The 24,660-nt window shown below is 44.7% G+C and overlaps 1 protein-coding gene and 1 long non-coding RNA gene across 2 annotated transcripts in view; both read right to left on the minus strand.

Annotated features, from left to right (window-relative positions):
- Positions 1 to 24,660, minus strand: part of LOC149441229 (uncharacterized) — an 89,031-nt gene that overhangs the window by 28,739 nt on the left and 35,632 nt on the right. Inside the window, exon 3 of the mRNA XM_089657607.1 lies at positions 13,587 to 14,364. Coding sequence (XP_089513733.1) covers positions 13,587 to 14,364 — 778 coding nt within the window. The remainder of the gene's footprint in view (positions 1 to 13,586; positions 14,365 to 24,660) is intronic.
- The window catches only part of LOC149441231 (uncharacterized), a 35,739-nt gene continuing 26,468 nt past the window's right edge, over positions 15,390 to 24,660 (minus strand). The window contains exons 2-3 of the long non-coding RNA XR_016307423.1: positions 15,650 to 15,856; positions 15,390 to 15,542 (exon numbers count right to left, since the gene is read on the minus strand). This is a non-coding gene — a long non-coding RNA (uncharacterized LOC149441231). The remainder of the gene's footprint in view (positions 15,543 to 15,649; positions 15,857 to 24,660) is intronic.

The raw sequence follows: 24,660 nt of genomic DNA on the forward strand, positions 1-24,660 counted from the left end.
GACAGTCTGAAGGAGTCACAATAGGGGTGTATCTGTCCAGGTGATTTCCAGCCTTGAAGCACTTGTGCAGTTGAGAAGAATTTTGTCGGAGCTCTACGTGAGTTCAGTCCAGCTTCACCCGGCACAAAGAGTCATCACTGGGAGAGAAACACATAGGCCAGCTCACATAATATTGCTTCTTTGCTTTGCAGTGATGATGGGAATCTCCCAAGGTAAGGGGAAGTACCCAGACCCTCCGGAGCCACCGTGTAAAGTATTCAGAGGAAGAAAACTTAAAGAAATTTACTAAGGAAGATGGATCAGCTCTAGAAAAATCCCAACTACCAGCTAATGAGACATGTAAAGAATATGTTGCCAGAGTGTCACCTTGGGATTGTTGTCTTGTCCCATGAGTGGACAGCTTGGTGGGGTAGATTTCAACCATGGGTAGTGCCAGTCCTTTTCCCAGAGATGGGGGCAATGATGATTTTCACATGGATATGATAAAGGGGATATGTTTAGGGGACAAAACTTCCTTTCCCTATTTTGGTCCAGATCCTGAGTGGGATATGAAATATATGAGAGGGGGAGCATTGAATTGGTTGAAGTATACCCCAGGATATAAGTACCCGACACCAATCCCTTCTGCCCCAGTAGCTAAACAGACTCATATTCCTTTTTTTGCCACTTCTTTGACTCCTTCCACTGCGCTTCCTGATTATATTCAGCTGTATCCTCAGCTCCCTAAGGATGAGGATTATTTGTTGTCTTGGAGGAGAAACGCATTACATTCTGCCCCAGCCCAAGAGCCCCCACCGTCTCACACTGATGAAAGAGGCCATTTGGCAGTGATCAGTGGTGATGTGGAAGATTCTTTGGCCCTGATTTACTATTGTGCCTGGGTGCATATTCGTGGGCGAACGCCCAATTTTTATGAGCGACCGTCTACTTTTACCCCGCAATGTGATTTACTATTGAGCAGCGTCCATAAGTAGATGCCAAATCGAATTTACTAACAAGACACACGCCCGGAATCAGACTCACAAAGCAGACTTGCTAAGAAGCATGTCTAACACCATGAAAAATCACTGCAGAGACATGTTCACTTTGAAATTTGCTTTGTCAAATATCAGGATTTCACTTTAAACAATATCTGCTATTTCAAAAAAAAATTAAAATGTGTTAAAAGTAGTTTTTTTCCAGCAAATCAACACAGTAAAAAACTAGACGCCTGTGCAGTGTCTTTGTCTAATATAAATGCGCATGTGCAGAACACATTTTAGACGTCCTCTGTGGGCGCTTGCTTTTTAGCCACTGCTCAATAGTAAATCTCAGTGTGGATTCCTCTGACAGCCGGCACTCGGTCGCGTCTCCTGTGTGTGGAGTCCTCTGACAGTCGGCACTTGATCGCGTCTCCTGTGTGTGGAGTCCTCTGACAGCCGGCACTCGGTCGCGTCTCCTGTGTGTGGAGTCCTCTGACAGCCGACACTCGGTGGCGTCTCCTGTGTGTGGATTCCTCTGACAGCCGGCACTCGGTGGCGTCTCCTGTGTGTGGATTCCTCTGACAGCCGTCACTCGGTCGCGTCTCCTGTGTGTGGAGTCCTCTGACAGCCGGCACTCGGTCAAGTCTCCTGTGTGTGGAGTCCTCTGACAGCCGGCACTCGGTCACGTCTCCTGTGTGTGGAGTCCTCTGACAGCCGGCACTCGGTCACGTCTCCTGTGTGTGGAGTCCTCTGACAGCCGGCACTCGGTCACGTCTCCTGTGTGTGGAGTCCTCTGACAGCCGGCACTCGGTCACGTCTCCTGTGTGTGGATTCCTCTGACAGCCGGCACTCGGTGGAGTCTCCTGTGTGTGGAGTCCTCTGACAGCCGGCACTCGGTCGCGTCTCCTGTGTGTGGAGTCCTCTGACAGCCGGAACTCGGTCGCGTCTCCTGCGTGTGGAGTCCTCTGACAGCCGGCACTCGGTCGCGTCTCCTGTGTGTGGAGTCCTCTGACAGCCGGCACTCGGTCACGTCTCCTGTGTGTGGATTCCTCTGACAGCCGGCACTCGGTCGCGTCTCCTGTGTGTGGAGTACTCTGACAGCCGGCACTCGGTCACGTCTTCTGTGTGTGGATTCCTCTGACAGCTGGCACTCGGTCACGACTCCTGTGTGTGGATTCCTCTGACAGCCGACACTCGGTCACGACTACTGTGTTTAATAAACAGCACTCGGCATATCTTTATGTATTCTCATTGGATTTCCTTAGTTCTAGTGATTCTATTTTTGTTTCTTATCCTTTATAATTATTTCTGTAATGATTTTACTTATTTTGAAGGTCTAGATAATATTTATTTTGACAGCTGAATGTAAAAATAAAGGTCCCCATAAAAAAAAAAACAAACAGCGTGGGTCCCCCCTCTCATCCATACCAAGCCCTTCAGGTCTGGTATGGATATTAAGGGGGAACTCCACGCTGAAATTTTAAAAAAAAAACAGCGTGGGTCCCCCTCAATATCCATACCAGACCCTTACCTGAGCATGCAGCCCAGTAGGTCAGGAAAGGATGAGGACAAGGGCCTCTTCCCCACAACCCTGGCCGGTGGTTGTGGGGGTCTGCGGGTGGGGGGCTTATCAGAATCTGGAAGCCCCCTTTAACAAGGGGGCCCCCAGATCCCGGCCCCCCTATGTGAATGAGTCTGCGGTACATGCGACTCATTCACAAAAAAACAAAGTGTGGTGTAAAAAAAACACAGTACAGGGTCTTTGACAAGTCCTTTATTAAAACAATGTCCCCCGAAGTAGATCCAACGTCAATCACGGCGGCGGCGGTGACCAGAAAAAAGAAAGAAAAGAGTTCCGCTCCCGTATGGGGCGGGGCCAGCCGGGGACATCATCCGAATGACCCGCCCCAAGTCACATGCTTGCTGTTCCCGGCTGGCCCCGCCCCATACCTATATAAGAAATGTCAGACTGTCTCCTGCATTCAGCTAGTTAGCCTCAGTGGAGAGACAGGGTGACAGTTCTCAAATAGGTAAGGGGCGGGGATGATGTTCACGGCTGGCCCCGCCCCTAACCTGTTTAAGAACTGTCAGATAGCCTTTTCTTCACAAGGCTGGAAGCCTCCGACGGGAGCGGAACTTTTTTTTTTCCTTTTTCGGGTCGCCACCGCCGTGATTTACGTTGGTTCTACTTCGGGGGACATTGTTTTAATAAAGGACTTGTCAAAGACCCTGTACTGTGTTTTTTTTACACCACACTTCGTTTTTTTGTGAATGAGTCGCAGGACCATGTACCGCAGACTCATTCACGTAGGGGGGGGGGCTGGGATCTGGGGGCCCCCTTGTTAAAGGGGGCTTCCAGATTCTGATAAGCCCCCGCCCACAGACCCCCACAACCACCGGCCAGGGTTGTGGGGAAGAGGCCCTTGTCCTCATCAACATGGGGACAAGGTGCTTTGGGGGGCCCCCCCTGCCCCAAAGCACCCCCCATGTTGAGGGCATGTGGCCTGGTATGGTTCAGGAGGGGGGGCGCTCGCTCATCCCCCCCTTTCCTGACCTGCCGGGCTGCATGCTCGGATAAGGGTCTGGTATGGATATTGAGGGGGACCCACGCTGTTTTTTTTTTTAAATTTTGGCATTGAGTTCCCCCTTAATATCCATACCAGACCAGAAGGGCTTGGTACAGATGGGAGGGGGGGACCCACGCTGTTTTTTTTATTCTTTATTTAATTCACAGAAATAATTTAAAATTCAGCTGTCAGTGGGAAACCCCGATGACAGCTGAAACATTCCTTCTGTCCCTGCAGAGAGCTCCGCTATTATATTTGACATTAAAAAGTATAAAGGTTGCAACATTGTATCTATTTGTATCCATTTCCGATACAGATGTTTTTATTCGGATACAAATAGATACAATGTTGCAACCTTTATACTTTTTAATGTCAAATATAATAGCGTAGCTCTCTGCAGGGACAGAAGTAATTACTTTGCTATTATATTTGCAGGCCGTAGACGGGGCGAAAATCGGACAATTTTTTTTACCATTGGTGGTAACGTCGGCCCATTGAACAACCGATTTTTCATTTTATTTTTTTTTTTAAAAAAACGGTCAGTTTTCGCCCCATCTATGGCCTGCATTTTTCTTTTTCTTATTTTTCTTTTTTTTTTTTTATTCTTTTTCATTTTCTTTTTCTTCTTTTTCTTGCAGGTCATGGCTCATGTGCAGATTTTTTATTTGTTAAAAGATCAGCCAATTTTCTGATCATTGCAGCTAAAATCGGCCGATCTGTAAAATTGGCTGATTTTTATCCAAATTTACCAATTAAAAAAGTGGCACAATCCCCAAAAATGGCTGACCAATTTACCCCAGTAACGGGCCGAAAATCACCCGATTTTTTTTCCGACGATTTTAGACCCATCTAAAGCAGGCCATAGATGGGTCTAAAATCGGCTGATTTTTCTGCCGAAAAAATAAACTAACGATTTTCGGGCCGTTAGTGGGATATTTGGTCAGCCGTTTTTTGGGATTTTGGCACATTTTTTTTATCAGTAAATTTGGAAAAAAAAATTCCAACTTTACTGATAAACAAAATATGCTAAAATCCCAAAAAATGGCCGACCAATTATCCCACTAACGGAAGAGGCCCTTGTCCCCATTAACATGGGGACAGGGTGCTTTGGGGGGGAGCCCCCCTGCCCCAAAGCACCCCCCATGTTGAGGGCATGTGGCCTGGTATGGTTCAGGAGGGGGGGGCGCTCGCTCATCCCCCCCTTTCCTGACCTGCCGGGCTGCATGCTCGGATAAGGGTCTGGTATGGATTTTGAGGGGATCCCCAGGCTGTTTTTTATTTAATTTTGGTGTGGATTTACCCCTTAATATACATACCAGACCCAGAGGGCTTGGTGTGGATGGGAGGGGGGACCCCACGCTGTTTTTTATTTATTATGGTGCTAGTTTTTAAATGTAATTCTCCCTTTTATTTTTCCTTCACTATAGCTCAGAAATTCACCTGTCACTTCCCCCAGCTAAAAGAGAAAGTTTTCTTGTAATTTATATCCCTAAAGGAAACAATGTTTACTTTGAGTTTATTAAAAGATACAAAGTTTTCTGTAACTTCGGGGAAAGTGACTTCTAAGCTTGTGAACTATAGTGAAAAAAAAAAAAGGCCGGCATTTGCATTTGAAAATCAGCACCGACATACACTTTGTATTGTGAAAAAAATTATTAACAATTGTGTAAACCGAGGCATTATTTTCAATGGATTTTCATTCGTAAACCAAAAATTCCGTTAACCGAGGTGTTGGTACACCGAGGTACGCCTGTATTAGTATTGCAATACTTTGTATTGGGATACATAGAACCAACATACATCTGAATTGGCAACATAGCACAACATTTGTGTCACATTGGAGATATCTGGCTAGTTACACTGACCTTTCCCAGGGACTTAGGATTGATTCACACCACAGAAATACAGGCAGGTTTAGTGTTCAACAGCTCTGTGGGTTAGTGGTTATCACTACTGCCTCACAATGCTAGGGTTGTCGGTTTGAATCCCAACCACAGCAATGAATTTACATGATCTCTGTGTGACTACCCTAACATACATGTGCATCTTTGCTTTCTGTTTAAATGATCCCTATAATGTGAATTAGAATGAGGCCTTGTCTGTTCAAACACCTTTAAAGTAGCACCTTATGTGAATGTCAAACCATGGGATGAGATAAGGGCCTGGACTAATGATTGATTGGATAATGCTGGTTTGCACTCCACCTCCTTTTGGGAACCATGAGAAGAGTGAGCGAAAGAGAAAAGGATTAAAAAAAAAAATAATTAAATAATGGCATGGAGTTTCCCCCCCCCCCAAAATCTATAACAGACCCTTATCTGAGCATGCAGATACCGCATGCCTTCAAAGATTTATTTCCTTTGTTGAATTGCCTGCTTGGTTCACACTAGATGTGATTTAAAATTGTGCTTTTTGTTGGCAATTTCACCGTGTTTTCTGTAGATTTACCAATGAGTTATTGCATTTTCAATTGTGTTTTGCATTGCGGTTTCTATTGTAGTCTATATGTGAAATCGCAACAAAATGCTGAAAAAGTTAGACGAGAACTACTTGTGAAATTGTGCTGCAGCAAATCGCTTACGTTAGGATACTCACATTCACATTCATTAGATCGGATATCAGGTACAATTTCAATTCCCAAATCGCACCTGAAATCATGCACCCTGGATGCGACTTGACATGCGATTTGCATGACATGCGACTTGCAAATCGTATGCTAAGTCGCACCCTATTGTCTGCTATTAGAGCAGTCACATGGGTGCGTTTCCGACACTGATTTTTAAAGTTGTACATGTACTACCTTTGTGACGATTTGCATAGATATCTGTGTCAGATGTCTTGCAAATCGCAAGGAAATCAGCATCTTCACTGTACATCGCACAATTTCTAAATCGGCTTTGATGTGATCGCGGTGTAAGGCCTTTTTATGTTTGATTTCCTGAGTGTTTTTCCGATTTATGGAAAATGTCGCATACTAGCAAAAGTGAATTGACATTTTCAGTATTGCATGCGAGATGTGGTCATGTGACTGCCTTAACTCATGCGATAATCTGGAGGGAATTGTGCCCATAGGACCAAGAAATATTGCCAATAGGGTTCCCTTTCACATCCCTGTTCAATGTTCTGTTGTATGCTGCACAGGTACACTTCACTGTGGCTTTCTTTCTGACTCTGATTTGTGGGGCCTGTATACCAAGGGTTAATGCAGGAGGGAAGAGGATTCATCAGGTGCAAACACTTTCTCTAACCCAATGAATGACAGTGGTGGGTGTGGCCTACCTTATATAAAGAGATGCAGTTGTGGCTGATTTTGCCTGGTATAGGCACATTATTTTTGCAAGTCCTTGTCTGTGGTGGTTTGAGGGAGGAAGAGATATTGTGGTGAATTGCCCCAGGCCACACTCCCGCTGTGTTTTGATGTGGGTGTAAATGTTTTGCATGTTCTTCCTTCTAAGGTGTGTTTGTGTGTTATTGTACAATGATTGTGTTTATTATCTTTGCATTGTAATCCTAACACATGTCCATTGCTCTGCTCTTCCAAGTTTGTTTTATTTAGACTGAAATGCAGTTTTCAGACAAACATGGTGAGAAATGTATGTGTGGGGGATTTGGGGAGGTGGGAGGTGTTTTATTTTGGCACGTATGTATTTTTTATATTGATATTTCGATCTGCAGCTTGTTTTGTGGATAAGCCCAAGTGATTCATATTAACCATTTGTTTCCTGTCGTAACCTGTGAAAGCACAGTTCATTAGAAGTATAATTTTTTAGATTGTAAGCTCTTTATTATCCTGCTTGTTTATTTTTTCACCAAGAAATTGAATGTCCCTACTTGTTGTTGCTGTCCAAATAAATGTGGAATGTGTATTTGATCAATAAACATTTGGACTATGTATTTTTTGAGGGGATTATTTCATGTTCTAGTTGAATGTAGCACAGTGGCTAAATGGTTAGCACTTCCACCTGGCAGTACTAGGGTTGTTGGTTCAAATCCCAACATAGGCACCTCCTGCCTGGAGTTTGCATTTTCTCCCTGTGCCTGTGTGTTTCCTCCCACACTCTAAAGACATGCTGGTAGGTTAATTGGATCCTGTCAAAATTGGCCCTAGTATATGTATGAATGTAAGTTAGGGCCCTTAGTACGCCCCTTGAGGGTTAGGGACTGATGTGAATTTACCACATACATGTAAAGCGCTGCGTAAATTGACAGCGCTATATGCAAGTATGTCCAAACTAACAAACCAAAAGCCCCCTATTGCACCACAAGACCATGTTATGTACCAATAAATAGTTCATGTTCAATGTGCAGCTAGCTATTCTTTTTCTACAATCCTCTTAACAGTAATAAATTGGGCCCCCAATTTATGTTGACTTTGGGCCTTTACTGGCAAATATATATTCACCAATGTCATATACACAGTATAGCTGCAAGCATACATTCACCAATGTCATATTCACAGTAGAGCTGCAAACATACATTCACCAATGTCATATACACAGTATAGCTGCAAGCATACATTCACCAATGTCATATACACAGTATAGCTGCAAGCATACATTCACCAATGTCATATACACAGTAGAGCTGCAAACATACAGTCACCAATGTCATATACACAGTATAGCTGCAAGCATACATTCACCAATGTCATATACACAGTAGAGCTGCAAACATACATTCACCAATGTCATATACACAGTAGAGCTGCAAGCATACATTCACCAATGTCATATACACAGTAGAGCTGCAAGCATACATTCACCAATGTCATATACACAGTATAGCTGCAAACATACAGTCACCAATGTCATATACACAGTATAGCTGCAAGCATACATTCACCAATGTCATATACACAGTAGAGCTGCAAGCATACATTCACCAATGCCAAATCCACAATAGAACTGCAAACATATATTTGCGAATGTCATATACACAATGGAGCCGCATGTAAAATTGCTATGGTGCACAAATCAACGCCAAGACGGCTGTTGGAGGCGCTAGAGCAGCTGTCATACCGGAAATACATCATGACGTTGGTGGCAGGACGTTTGCACACACCCGGAAGTGGTAGTGGGAAGTATTAGTGGATGGGAGTGTAATTAGGAGAGTTTAGTGGTCATTTACAAGTCTATTTTTTAGTTTTGTGAATTGTTCTTTTGTGGAATTTCAGACCACATCTGGACATGGCGAGATTGCTGTTCTCCACCGAGGAGCTGATCCTCATTTGCTGGGGAAACATTACTAATAATTGTTGTATTTTCAGTTGAAAACATGTCCAATTCCTAGATCCATTGAGGTACATAGCAGAGGTTCAAGGTTCTTCCTAACTATACAGGTGGCACAGACACAAGCACCCAGGGCCACTGTTAGATATCATGAGGCCCCGTACAGCATACCTGACAGCCCCCCACCGCCAGAGAAAATATCCAAATGATATTTATGGTAAAAAATACACTAAAAACATTATTAATGGATATAATTCCAACCATATTCCTGTGAAATCTAAATGATAAAACTGTACTGAGTTCATAAATAAAGCTGTGTGTGTAATGGAGGTCTTGGGGCTCATTCACATGGGTGCTGTGGCCTGTAGAGTGGGAATCAGTGTTTGGTTTTTGTGGCTATCGCCACTTGCAGGTAACCTATGTTACACTATGGAAATGCTGCAGGTCATAATTTGACAAGCATATGGGTGCAGGTGTACAGCCCTGAACACAGACAGTGAGCATTCAGGGCCACTTCCTCACGCCTTCACATTTGTCAGATGACAACCTGTGTTCATACAGCTGCTGTGTCCCCATAGTGTAACCGGTGGCTCTAGCCACATAAACAACCCACTCATTCATGCTGTACAGGCCAGAGGACCTGTGTGAATGGGGCATTTTTTACTTTATTTTCCTCAGCTCATTAATTTCAATGGGCTGCCTAACGTGTGGGAACATGCAAAAATACTACAGGCATGTTATTGTAAAAGTGTGTTGCACCTAACCGCACAGTAGTGTGGTGCCATGCGTTTTGGTGGCTGTGAATGCATCTGTGTTTACTAGATAGGTGGAGGTGCAATTAAGTTTTCATCATGGTACCTGCGCACATCTGCAGAGGGTATTACATTTCTTTGCTGTGCTGGACAATGCGTGCTCTTGCATGCGTTTCTGCACCACAAATGGTGTGAACAAGTCCTAAGGGCCAGTTCACACTATAGAAACAGTCTAGATGTGTTCCAGATGCGTTTTTGCATGCACTTTTTTGATGCATGTTTAGCGTGTTCCAGAGCATTTTGGATGCGTTTTTGATGTGTTCCAGTGCATTTTGGATGCGTTTTTGGTGTGTTCCAGTGCATTTTGGATGTATGCACGGTTTTGAGGCATGTGATAAGCATTTGCCAAGCATTAAAACTGCACCACAAATGCCTGTAATGAAGTTAAATGGTATTAACGCTCCAAAAATACCTTGCAACCACGTCGCAACTGCACCGCAAACATCTACCAGGCGTTTGAGGAGCGGCACCATAGACTTGAATGGGAGGCTTCAACTCCTCCGGACTGGACATGAGGTGCCAGTTTTGCTGCATAAAAAACACTTCCCAAATGCCTGTCTGACGCCTGCTGACAAAGCTAGTGTGAACGTAGTCTTAGAGAAGATAAACAAAGTTGTAAGGAAATCTAAACAGAAGGAAAATTGAAAGTTTCAAACTTGTCAGAAGAACAGGACGCAGGTAAGATTCACTCCCTTTCCACTTTCTAGTCAGTAGCAAAAATCTTAATTAATTGATCTATATTCCTGGCACTGACAGAACCCTGGAAATTGATCTCCATATTTTGGTCATTCACAAATGTCAAGGAGCTTACAATCTAATGCAGGCCATAGATGGGTCGAAAATCGTCCGGAAAAAAAAATCGGCCAATTTTTGCACCGTTAGTGGGTTAATTGGTCGGCCGTTTAATCAGGGTTTTGGCACATTTTTTTTTCTATTGGTAAAGTTGGGAAGAAGAAGAATTCCAGTCCGCTATTATATTTTACATGAAAAGTTTGCGGTTGCAACAATGTATCTATTTGCATCCGAATAAAAACATCTTTATCCAAAATTGATACATTTTTGCAACCGCAAACTTTTCATGTAAAATATAATAGCAGAGCTCTCTGCAAGGGACAGAAGTAAAAATGCCAGCCGTAGACGGGACGAAAATCAGATGATTTTTTTGCTGTTGGTAATGTCAGCCAACTGAACGACCGATTTTTTGTTTTTTTACATATACTAGGCCCAATTAACCTAACAGCATGTCTTTGGAGTGTTGGTAGAAACACACCCGTGCAGAGAAAGCATGCAAACCGGGATGCAGCCATGACTGGGATTAGAATCCATGACCCACAGGCTTAAAGTTCTGAGTTCTAACCACTCAGCCACTGGAGGAGACACAGTTTGAGCTGCAATGTAGAATAGTTACATTGTTTACAAATAATGATAAAGCGAGTGCTGGTCAAATGATATAGACTACTAAAATGGTATTACACAAGATCAATATAAATCTAGGTATAGATATGAAGGTAGCAGCTAGCACTCAGGGTATTGGCAACAGTCCCAGAATAGAAATATGTTACAGTAATAGTGCAGCGCTATAAATGCATGTTATCAATCATCAACGCATGGAAAATCCAAAAAGTGCAATCATTTATTTATTTTAGGTACTTTTATAGTGCTGTCAATGTACGCAGTGCTTTACACATATATTGTACATTCACATCAGTCCCTAACCCTCAAGCGGTGAACAATCTAAGGTCCCTAACTCACATTCATACACTAGGGCCAATTTGGAGAGGAATCAATACACCTACCAGCATTTCTTTGGAGGAAACTGGAGTACTTGGAGGAAACCCATGCAAGCACAGGGAGAACATGCAAACTCCATGCAGGAGGTGCCATGGTCAGGAATCGAACCCATGAGCCATTTACTGCAAGGCAGATGTGCTAACCATTAATCCACTGTGCTGCCCATTAATGATGATGTAAACTGGTAAATGGTGCTAAAAAAAAGTTCCTATAATCATTCCTGAATAATGGAATGTCCTTGGTGTGAGAGTACCAACTCAGGGAGTGCCTATGAATGGCACGCGTGGTTTATCCATGACGGACAGTAGTGCATGAACACGTGAAAGGTCATCCACCCCTGTGACAGTGTACTACACTATTAAGAACCTTTCTGGCTCCTGTGGCTGAGCTAATTCCTCCCCAGGACCATTTGGGCATCCACCCTGATGGATGGATGGATGACTAACCCATAGCTGCCAGCATACCGCTGCACCCCCAGATGTGTGATGTGTATAACCCATGTGCATTAATACCTTAACATAGAATAGTTACATGATTAAAGAGAAGGAAGATATATCATTATATTGGGAACTTAGAACTAGACATTTCCAATTATTTCAGATATAAGTGTGAAAATGTTTAACATCTGAAAATAGAATGTATGACATTCATTAGTAAATGCATCAGTTGTCTCATCATTTTGGAGAAACAGCAAAAAAAAAACAAAAAAAAAACAATTCTAATCTCGGTGTACTAATTATGTTACATTCTAAGTATTCTCTTATGCCAACAGGAAAGCTCCAATGGTACAAAGCCCGCGCTTGTGCGCCATCTAGCGGACATATCCGGTATTGCAGCTGAAAATGTGCCAGATGCGATTCCACATTTACTAATAGTAAAGTAGACGTTCATCAATGAGATTGCTAGACGCCGCTCAGAGGACTGACAGGTCCTCATTGATTTAACTGAGTCTGCCTGAATGGTCAGAGTCTGCTGGTAGACTCACGTCTTAGTAAATCAGGGCCAATGTGTCCACAATCACCATGGAAATGATCAGATCAATGAAACGTTTGTCATAGACAGACCATCATGTGCCGATCATATACACAGACATTTGTATCACGGGAAACATACAAGAAGAAACATGTATGGAGAAAGACACGGGAAAGTCCCAATATGTGCATTCATCAATCACTCCTTCATTCCCGGTATACACACAATTCCATTGCTTCCATGTGTACACCATCAGTCACTCTTCTAGAATTGGGACATTTTATTACCACCCACCTCTTCAGTGATCCCCCACCATGCAAGTATTGTCCTCACCTCCAACTGTGGGCCTAATGAGTGCTTGGAACATTTGTCCACAAAGTATTAATAATAGACCTCCAAGTGTTTGTGAAATCTCCCACCACAAACTGTATTCAGCCAATCACAGGGCAGGACTCCATTTTTATTCTTCTCCTGCCATCAATGGCCAACCCGGTCCCACACTTCATCCATGTCTTTGGGGACCTCTGATCTCCTTATGAACTGTTTCTTCCATGATGAAGATCAGCCATGGAGTATATCTGAGGTGTATATCAGGGTGTGCTTCTTCCCCACATGAGAGCTGGGATGTCCAGCAACATTCATCTAGAAGACATTTCCCGCACTCAAGGCACTAATACACCTCCAGAGTTGTGTGGGACCCCTGATGTACAGGAAGACAGAACTTCAGTGAGGAACATTTCCCTCACTCAGGAGTAGAAAGCAGCTTCTCCCATGTGCAATCTCTGATGTTTGTAAAGCTAGTTCTGTGAAAAACATTTTCCGCACTCAGGACAGGAATACGGCTTCTCCCCCGTGTGAGATCTCTGATGTATAGAAAGATAGGACTTCTGTGGAAAAACATTTTCCGCACTCAGGACAAGAATACGGCTTCTCCCCCGTGTGAGATCTCTGATGTATGGAAAGATGGGACTTCTGTGAAAAAAATTTCCAACATTCAGGACAGAAATACGGCTTCTCCCCCTGTATGAGATCTCTGATGTTTGTAAAGATTGGACTTGTCTAAAAAACATTTCCCGCACTCAAGACAGGAATACGACTTCTCACCCGTGTGAGACCTTTCATGGGTGACAAGATGGCACTTCACAGAAAAACATTTCCCACACTCAGGACAGGAATACGGCTTCTCCCCTGTGTGCATTCTCTGATGTGTGTAAAGTTGGTACTTCTGTGCAAAACGTTTCCTGCACTCAGGACAGGAATACGGCTTCTCCCCCGTGTGAGATCTCTGATGCCTGGAAAGATGGAACTTAAATGAAAAACATTTCCCACACTCAGGACAGGAATACGGTTTCTCCCCCGTGTGCATTCTCTGATGTGTGTAAAGTTGGTACTTCTGCGCAAAATGTTTCCCGCACTCAGGACAGGAATATGGCTTCTCCCCCGTGTGAGAAATCTGATGTTTGTAAAGATTGGACTTCTCTGCAAAACGTTTCCCGCACTCAGGACAGGAATACGGCTTCTCCCCCGTGTGAGATCTCTGATGTTTGTAGAGACTGGACATCTGTGAAAAACATTTTGCGCACTCAGAACAGGAATACGGTTTCTCCCCCGTGTGCGATCTCTGATGTGTGTCAAGATGTGACTTATGTGAAAAACATTTCCCACACTCAGGACAGGAATAGAATTTCTCACCTGTGTGAGATCTCTGATGTTTGTAAAGACTGGACTTCTGTGAAAAACATTTCCCGCACTCAGGGCAGGAATATGGCTTATCCCCCGTGTGAGTTCTCTGATGTGTGTCAAGATGTGACTTATGTGAAAAACATTTCCCGCACTCAGGGCAGGAATACGGCTTCTCCCCCGTGTGAGATCTCTGATGGTTGTAAAGACTGGTCTTCACTGAAAAACATTTTCCACACTCAGGACAGGAATACGGCTTCTCCCCCGTGTGAGATCTCTGATGTGTGTCAAGATTGCCCTTATGTGAAAAACATTTCCCACACTCAGGACAGGAATACGGCTTCTCCCCTGTGTGACATCTTTTATGCACATTAAGATGGGATTTATAACGGAACCCCTTCCCGCACTCAGTACAGGAGAATCTCTTCCCTGTTGGAAGGCCGGCCCGGTCCCGCACAGTCTGAGGTTCCTCAGGATACGAGGAATCCGATGGTCCATCTACACTGGGTGGTGCCGGATGGACATTGGAGGAAGCCGGGTTTTCTCCTGGACTATACTGTGTGATGTCCTCATCTTCTACTTTCCAGTCTGGAGACAAAGTGAGACAATCCTTGGAGGTTTTCCTCATCTCCCGGCCATGGACTAAAATACAAAGACAAAGAGGATTACTAGACAGGAGCTGATTGGTTCCCCCAAACCAGGACTCCGCCCACATCAGGCAGCTTGGTCTCTGAGGAGCTTACAATTCCACCCTCAAGGGAACTAGGAAATGGCTCCTCTGATCTCCTACCAGGTCATTTCTTTATTCATGGACCTTAGTCAGAGAGTGAGGAAACAACCAGAACTGTCTTTTATAGGAGGGAAAGTGATGAGGGGATTACAGGAGGGTTTACAACCACTTTAAATGTCTACACGAGACAAGTTGCAGAGGTCCCACACCGCTGCCTCCCATCTCCTGAGACTGCACTCAGTGACTTGGGCCTGAGACTATACAGACATATCCCTCCACCCGGCACAGCCAGCAGACCACAGAGCAAGGAACCCTGGGAGAATTGTTCTGTCAGAGATCTTACTAGACTTGGACATTGTGCAAAAGATCAAAAGCACATGCCCTAGGGGCCTAGGACTAGGATTGTGTAAAGTGAAAATCAACATTTTGCTGCCAGCTGAACCCCAGAACCTCCATAAATCCAGTCTAGATACATAAATTGTGTCTGCAGCACAGAGAAGGAAGATTATCCGAGAGAAATCCAGGAATACAGGACGGGGAACACAGCTCAGGAAAGTGACCAGGGGATTACAGGCTGATATCACCCAGTCCCCGCCCTACTCTGGACCAATCAGTGAGCAGTATGGGTGGAGGAATGGATTTAGTGTTCATGACCCACCTGTGCTGATCTCTGTAGGAGTGTCCTCCTCTATAAATGTCCCCGTTATTCCATCCTCCTCCATAGACTGCTGATCATCCCTCACATACGCCTCTTCTTCTTCTGCTTTCACCTCAAATTCTATATCGATTGGATCTCCACTCTAAATCAAGAAAATGAGAGAAAATATCATCTGTAAAATGTAAGGTCACATAAAAAATAACACATTGTCTCTATGAGTTCATGTTCTAGATGCTCCATCCCACTTACCTTGCTAAAGTGAGGGATGGTGTGACCTTCCTGTGTGGAATACCGGAAATACAGAGGACGGGGACATCTCTCTGGTGGGTTCCTGGTATTAGGTGGCTCCATCATATCCTTGTGTCCTTCTGAAAACTCCTCCATCACTCCATACTCCTCATCCTCCTCTTTATACTCTTCTTTAACATCAATATTATCATCCCCGAGGATTCCACTCTGAAAGATATAATAAAACATTCATTGTAACAAACATGCTGTGTATAAATCACAACTACCAATAATTGTCATCATCTACCTGATGATGGTGAGGGATGGTGTGACCTTCCTGTGTGGAATCCCGGGAATACAGAGGACGGGGACATCTCTCTGGTGGGTTCCTGTAGCTGGATGACTCCACCATGGTGTCCTGGTACAGATCTTTGTGTTCTTTTAGAAGCTCTGACTCCTCCATCCCCCCATCCTCATCCTCCTCCTCTTTTATCTCTTCTTTAACATCAACTGTAGAATCTCTAAGATTTCCACTCTGAATATATAATAAAAATGACATCAATGGTAACAATGCAGATAATGTACAGATCCTAATGATACTATCAGTGATTGTTCCTCATCTACCTGATGATGGTGAGGGATGGTGTGACCTTCCTGTGTGGAATCCCGGGAATACAGAGGACGGGGACATCTCTCTGGTGGTTTCCCATGACTGGATCCATCTGTAGGAAACACACACACTGACTGAATCCATTGTTTCTATGTGTTTATCAGATGATGGGGGATCTAGGTGGATCCTCCGTACTGCTCTCTCCTTTACAATAAAGTCTCCTCTTACCCGGTGATGTGAGGGGCGGCTGATTGTCCATCATGACGTCCTTGTAGAGATCCTTGTGTCCTTCTAAATACTCCCACTCCCCCATGGAGAAATAGACAGTGACACCCTGACACCTTATAGGAACCTGACACACACAATGATACAGTCACCATCCAGACACATCCCTTGTCTGTTACTGGAGAATGTCCCAGAATTCCCGGCACCGCTCACCTCTCCTGTCAGCAGCTCAGTGATCTCTCTGGTGACTTCTAGAATCTTCTTCTTCTTTCTCTCTTCTATCAGGGAGGGAGGTGGAGGCAATGTGATGTCATATGATCTCCAGACTTCACAGGAGGAAAACTCTACATCTGAACACAAATAGTAAAATCAAATGATATTCCCAGAATCCTCCTCACCTCTCCGGTCAGGTCTGTGTTTCAGTGAAGCCCCACTTCAGGCTGAGGTATAAGGAATTCTGACATCATTACATAGAATGAAGGATCAACAGTTCTGCTTTGCTTGTGAGGATGTAAAGGGTCCGCCCACATCCTAAGAGTACTGGATAAAAAGAAAAAAGCTGGATGGAGGGACATTGGGAGGAGGAGCTGTGAGGTCAGTGTCATGTCATAGGATTCTCTGACTCTGGATGGAGGGACATTGGGAGGAGGAGCTGTGAGGTCAGTGTGATGTCATAGGATTCTCTGACTCTGGATGGAGGGACATTGGGAGGAGGAGCTGTGAGGTCAGTGTGATGTCATAGGATTCTCTGACTCTAGTTGGAAGGACATTGGGAGGAGCAGCTGTGGGGGGCGCTCTGTGAGGTTTCTGTAGGTCTATACCTGGTGTGTCCCACCTCTCCAAACATGAAAGATGAAGTTTGTCTTTGGGCTTTGCCAGGACACATCATATTTCTCAGATCTCTGTGACCTCTAAGAGACTTTACTGATCACATTGTAGAATGAATATCTGAGACTGGGATCATTATGGGGAAATATGCTTTCAGGACATTTACTACAAATGACATTTTTCTCTTTCTTCCTATTTGAAACTTATGAAATGGAGACATAGATATTCCAATCCCCCTAAATATCCCCCCATCCCCCGCCACTAATTAAAGTCAGGAAATCTGTTAGTATAGACTGATGAGGTGAGAAGGTGACACCTCTCCACAATGAGGAGAATGTTCCGGCCCCAGAAGTGGGGGATGTTCTGCCCCTGAAGGAGTTAATCTGGGTTCCCACACTATATATGTGTGTATCATCATCTGCTGGAGATAAAAGACGTCACAATGACTATGGAGGAAAAGGACGGACATGACTATGGAGGAAGAGGACGGACCTGACTATGGAGGAAGAGGACAGACATGACTATGGAGGAAGAGGGTGGACATGACTATGGAGGAAGAGGACGGACGTGACCGTGGAGGAAGAGGACGGACGTGACCGTGGAGGAAGGGGACGGACGTGACTATGGAGGAAGAGGACGGACGTGACTATGGAGGAAGAGGATGGACATGACTATGGAGGAAGAGGACGGACGTGACTATGGAGGAAGAGGATGGACATGACTATGGAGGAAGAGGACGGACACGACTATGGAGGAAGAGGATGGACGTGACTATGGAGGAAGAGGACGGACGTGACTATGGAGGAAGAGGACGGACATGACTATGGAGGAAGAGGACGGACGTGACTATGGAGGAAGAGGACGGATGTGACTATGGAGGAAGAGGACGGACATGATGGGGGTTACTGGGTGTAAATAGAACATAAAATCTTATTACCACCTCTGCTGCCACTTCCACAACGTCTCCTCTCTACTTCCTGTCTGTATCTGACATCATTTCCTGTCTGTGCCTGACATCACTTCCTGCTTGTATTCCAAAGAGACTTCCTGTCTGGGTAGAAGTGAGATCCCCACCTTGTGGAGTTCAGAGGAACTGCAGCCCCGAGAACCATCTGGCAGTGTGACCCCGGCCTTGTGCTGGGTGTGTATGGACTGTAGATCCTTATAGAGGGGTCACCTCCACTCCCACCAAGGGGGCAGAGATATATGACTGCCTAGTCCAGCCTTTCTCAGCCAGGGTTCCTCCAAAGGTTTCTAGGGGCTCCTTCAGCAATGAACAATTCCTGTCTCTTAGTAACAAATGGCATCAATGATCTGTAAAATCCATTTCTTGGAATACATCACAGGACACAGAACATCTTTTACATTCCTTACTAACAGGGATGTCCCACCTAGAACATGAGGGGAGGACAACAAGCCAAGTCCCAGAAACAACCAGAAAAAGGAAAGAACCTCATGCAGCAGCCTGCAAAAACCAATGTGTCCAAAGGGAAGAGTCCTTAGTGACTCCAACATCCACCTGGTAACATCATAAAGAGTGCACCGAAGACCAGGTAGAGGCTTCACCAACATGATACACTGAAGGTAGGTAGTGTCATCCCTTATAAAGGGGGAACCTGTCCTTTCATACTGGAAACTGGAGCAACAAGCCGACAAATTCAGGGAATAAACATAGACATGGAAGCTGCGGGATCCTTCTATTCGGTCCTCAGGAGCCACAAAGAGAAATCCTGTTGCCAAATTGCGGCTGTCAACTACAGGTAACCTGATAGACAAACAAATACCCAACGTGATAAAAACCTATTCCCCCAGTTACTGAGCCTGAGGGTAAAGGGAGGTAATACACTGTCCCGGCTGAGATGAGGGTAAAGGAAGGTAATAAGCTGTCCCGGCTGAGATGAGGGTAAAGGAAGGTAATACGCTGTCCCGGCTGAGATGGGGGTAAAGGGAGGTAATACGCTCTCCCGGCTGAGATGAGGGTAAAGGGAGGTAATACGCTGTCCCGGCTGAGATGAGGGTAAAGGGAGGTAATACGCTGTCCCGGCTGAGATGAGGGTAAAGGAAGGTGATACGCTGTCCCGGCTGAGATGAGGGTAAAAGCAGGTGTAGCTGGCCAGCTAAGACCAGTCCTAGGTTGTTAATATGGTTCACATATATGTGTATACCAAACCTGCCAATAACCTCAGTACAGTGTATATGTGTATATGTTAAAGCCAAAAGCAGAATCATTGCTGTGATTTATGTCTTTGAATGTTATATGACATTTTTATATTAATTGTGTTAGCAGAAGCAGAAAAGGAAAATATGCCTTTAAGAGTTAGTATATGGGTGAGCCAATCACAGACAGCCTCACACTGTACAGAGCCTTAACCAATCCCAGCCAGTTTCACATTTATGTCTGTGTAAAACTCCCTGCTAGAATAGTTTAGAGACACATGCTCACCAGACAGAGGAGGAAACAGACAAAGTTCCAATCAGAGATGCTCCATGGAGGCAGAGAAGGCCAAATAGGTATTTAATGCACTTGTGTGTTCCTCTATTGTTTAACAGTGCAGGTAGATCTGTGTCTAAAAACTGTTGTATGTGTTTACGTGTAGTTCCACCGAACTTACGAATCAAGTCACTGTAGAGTAATCTAACGAATTTATAAATCCAAGTGAATTTATCAATCTATCGAAATATACAGAACGAATTTATCAAATCTATTGAACCTATCGAGATAAGCTATCGAATCAACCCAATGTAATACGAATTAAACCATTGTAATATGAAAGAAATAAGCCATTGTAAGCAGTTATATGAAGAAGATTGAAGTTATTAAAGAAGTTAACTAAAGTATTTGGTGTGCTCTTTAAACCTACTGCATCCATAGAGCGGCATTGGAGGAATTACAGAGTAAAGTCAGTCTAATCAAACAAAGAAACAGCAATTGCATAATTTTTCTAATGCCACAGCGCACAAGGCACCAAAGGGTGCTGCGCCTGCCACAGAAGGTGATACGCTGTCCCGGCTGAGATGAGGGCAAAGGAAGGTAATACGCTGTCCCAGCTGAGATGAGGGTAAAGGGAGGTAATACGCTGTCCCGGCTGAGATGAGGGTAAAGGAAGGTAATACGCTGTCCCGGCTGAGACGAGGGTAAAGGGAGGTAATACGCTGTCCCGGCTGAGGACAAATGAAGGTAATATGCTGTCCCGGCTGAGATGAGGGTAAAGGAAGGTAATACGCTGTCCTGGCTGAGATGGAAAGGTACAAACTCCTTCAGGTAAAAATAATAAATAAAAATCTAAGGTAAAAAAGCCATCTTTGTGAAAGAACAAAGGGAAAAAAAGGAAGGTCCTGAATGGACTCAAACAGAGAATTCTGTAAAAACAGAAAGAGATCCCATAGAAACAATGACAGGCTGACCGGAGGAACAACATACATGACATCTAGTACCAACGCATGCAACTAGAAAGTGTAATGCAATCAGCCCCTGAAAGAAGAGACTGCAAAGGCTGAAATCTGACTCTTGATTATACACAAGGCCAGGCACACATTCACCCCCCACCCCAAGAAGGAAACCAAGACACGGACCAAAACAAGGAGGAAACATCTTAGGTCAACAAAACACAAAATATGATTGTAAGGACTTGTGGAAAGTCTCCCTAATTTAGAATTCCTAGCCTTCAAAAGAGCAGAAACAACAAAAGGCCTAGATACTTCTGTCTCTCAAAACCTTTTTCAGCTGCAACAGTCAATCCAGTATGCCCACTGACACCATAAGGCTAGAAAAATCATGCTTTGTAACAGCAGAGCTTGAATATCTGGAGATCCAAGGACTTGTGTAGAATTAAAGAAAAAACATGAAGCATGAAGTAAGGAGGGGAAAGGTTCCAAAATTCTATGGCCTGGTTCATACTGCAATGAACAGCTGCCGGAGGTCTTTACCGCTCAGCCTTTGGGCTGGGTACATTTCCCTTGCTGTACCATCTGGTAGCCTGGTGTACCGGTTTCTCAATTTGCTGGACCATCCTATGTGGACTATCTGTGTGGTATTACATTGCTACCCAGAGGACTATTTTGTTGCACTGTGTCTTGTTATCCCTATTCTGCCCTCATGTTCCCCAATAAAAACCCACATATTGGGTTTTGTGTGATCTGCCTCCATTTGCTCTCTCTCTCTGCACTCCTAGTTCATCACAAACTGGTTGGCAGCAGCAGGACGAGAGCACTGGAGATGGATGACAAGAATCTGCACACCATGGATTGATGTCCCAGCCTACAAGAAAAGGCTGGAGAGTTGGGTCTCAGCAACAAGGGACTTACTAAAGAACAGCTGGTCCGGATACTGGAGGAAGCTAGCCAACAGAAGTTGAGCACCGACATGGGTCAGGCACCACCCTGGGAGTATGTACCAGAGCTACCCAGGAAAGCCAGTAAGAGCCCAGGGGTTATCTGGTGCTAGAGATGGCCATTCTGGGGGAGGGTGCCACAACAGAAAGGAAACTTGCAGTCACTGAAAATACACAAAAGAGACAAACAGAGTGGGAGGCTGCAGAGAACAGAGAAGCCACCTCTGTCCCTGTCCCTGTGGTAAGGGAATCCTCAAGAGTCTCCAGCAAGGACTTTAAGCCGTACCAAGAACATACTAGAGATGAAGAAGGGTTTGTTCAGGACTTTGAACACCAATGCAAGCTGCTGGAAGTACATCCCATGGACTGGACCTGCCATGTGGTAGGGATGCTAGATGAAGGGGCCACTGAGGCCTATCACATGATGGATCCCCTAAAGAAATGCAGCTATGAGTAAATAAAAAGGGCAGGGATGGCAGCGGTATCACATAGTCTTATTGGGACCAGCTTCAGACTACCCCTCACCTCCAAGAGACCACCTTCAAAATGTTTGTGCATAAGTCTTCTTTAGCATGTTGCCATGTTGGCAGAAGAGAAAGTGACCTCCCCTGAGGAAATTATTCATGTGATCCTGAAGGAGCAGTTGTTGTTCGAGTGTCCCCCTGAGCTCCGACAGTGCATGTGTGAATGGAAACTCATCACTCTAGAGGAAGCTGCAACCTCCCCACTGCTGTATGAGTCCCCAGATAGTGCTGCTGCCTCAACCAAATCTCTCAGACAATCCAGTTCCCCCACAGGAGGCCCCCAGGCCTATTATAAAGACTCTGCTTTGGCTGTGGATAAAACGGTCACTGCCAGGCCAGCTACCCTGTTAGAAAAAGACTCTCAGGTCCAACTTTCCCAAGTCAGTGCACTATGTGGATATGTACCAAGCTTCTGAGGAAATGCCACTCCAACCCCAGCCCTCTGGTCACCCTTGGACCACCCATGCTACAGATGTGGACAACCCAGGCATCTCCAGGCTAGATGCCCAAGGAACTTCCACCCTCCCCAGACTCAAAACACATGCCTTGATCCCAGTGTAGCACTGGTGCCAGAAGGATAGAGCCTTTCACCATCTCAAAGTGTATTGATGCTTCCAACAACTGATGCCCTTCTAGGAGTTTATGGAGTCTGTTCTGTCCCCACATGAAGGCGAATGAAGGTATATCTAATAATGGCTGTGTAACTTCCTACCTTCGTATCCAAGCAGTGGAGCAGACCGGACCGGCAGATGTTCAGGTTAGATGGATCCAAACGTATACACGGGAATGAAATCAGCGTGGGTTTATTTGGTCCAAAATACAGCGACAAACAGTGATACAATACTGTAAGGTAGTAGAGGTATTCATGCTGTCCTGTGATATCTTTCCTGAGGCTAACTGCTGGTCAAAAACTGATGCCTTCACAAGCCCAGGGTAATGAATGTCCTGTCACACAGCTATATAGCAGATAAAATGGCTGCAGGAAGTGACCAGAACCAAGGCTTGCCTAAAACCACGCCCAGCAGAGAAAACACTTACTAGCTATAACAAAGGCATGCAGCATGCAAATTCTGGCCAGCAGATGGCAGCAACAGATCAAGACATAGAAACAAACATGGTGAAATAAGAATTGGTAATACAATGCACAGTTAAATAACAAATATGAGGAGAACAGCACACTCCCCGTCTGAAATTCCATAAGGGATTTCACTATGACGAATGTCCATAAAATATAAAACAACCTGTAACAAAGAACATGTTAGAATGCAATAAACATAACAATGTAGTAGATTCCGAGTTGGAATAGAGAAGAACCACAAAGTTCAAGTTCAGTAGAGTTCACCCAGCAGGAATGTTCTCGATGGGTAGTATCAAAATGAGTTCATTAATTGGCCTTGCGAATATTTTAAGCTCACCCTTTCTGAAGATCTTCAACTCCACTTTACGGACCTTGCCATCCTTGCTAGGAAGAACCTTTGTAATTAGTCCCATAGGCCAGTCAATCCGTACGGTATGTTGCTCCTTCATTAACACGAGGTCGCCTTCTTTTAGGTTTGGTTTGTGGTGTTGCCACTTTCTTCTTCCTTGAAGAATATTGAGATACTCCTTTCGCCACCTGTTCCAGAAGTAATCAGCTAGGTATTGTACACGTTTCCAGTGTTTTTGGTAGATATTCGCATGAGTAAATTCTCCACTAGGTAATAGCGTAATCTCAGTTTTTTGGGTAAGTAGGATAGCTGGAGTCAGTACGGCTGGTGTTTCAGGATCCATAGATACTGGCACGAGGGGTCTAGAATTGATGATGGCTGAAACTTCAGCGAGAAGGGTGACTAGAGTCTCATGTGTGAGTCTTGAAGAGTTTACATCCATCAACATAGAATTCAAGATGTTGCGTGAGATCCCAATCATTCTCTCCCAGGAGCCCCCCATGTGGAAACTATGAGGAGGATTGAAAATCCAGGTGCAACCCTTTTCCGCCAAGTGATCTTGAATGGATTTGGTGTCTATGTTCATTTCTCTACAGGCTCCAATGAAGTTGCTTCCACGGTCAGACCTCAACTGTTTCACTGGTCCTCTGATTGCGAAGAACCGTCTTAAGGCATTAATAAGGCTGGATGTGTCCATGGATTCTATGACCTCTAAGTGAACGGCTCGCACACTCATGCAAGTAAATAGTACAGCCCAACGCTTACTGTTTGCGTGACCGCCACGGGTCCTGCGTGCGGACACCATCCATGGCCCGAAGACGTCTAGGCCAACGTAGGTGAAAGGCGGCTCTGTACATAGTCTGTCCGCCTGTTTTAGCAGAAACTCCGGACCTGTAAGCCAAGTAGAGTTAGTAAAGGAACCTACAGACATAGGTCTAGTGGCATGATATACTCCGAATGAAGGCAAGTACCAGCACTTGTCGTTCTTCCTTAAGGATGGAGCTGGTTCTGCATGGTTGTTACGGAATATTTTATCCATAAAGGCAACGATGTGTTCTCTCATTTCAGGCTTGCTGTTCATGGTACG

This window comes from Staurois parvus, unplaced genomic scaffold (assembly GCF_062004578.1).
Source record: "Staurois parvus isolate SC_StPar_1 unplaced genomic scaffold, SC_StPar_1.0 ptg001011l, whole genome shotgun sequence".
In the NCBI taxonomy this organism is placed as follows: domain Eukaryota; kingdom Metazoa; phylum Chordata; class Amphibia; order Anura; family Ranidae; genus Staurois; species Staurois parvus.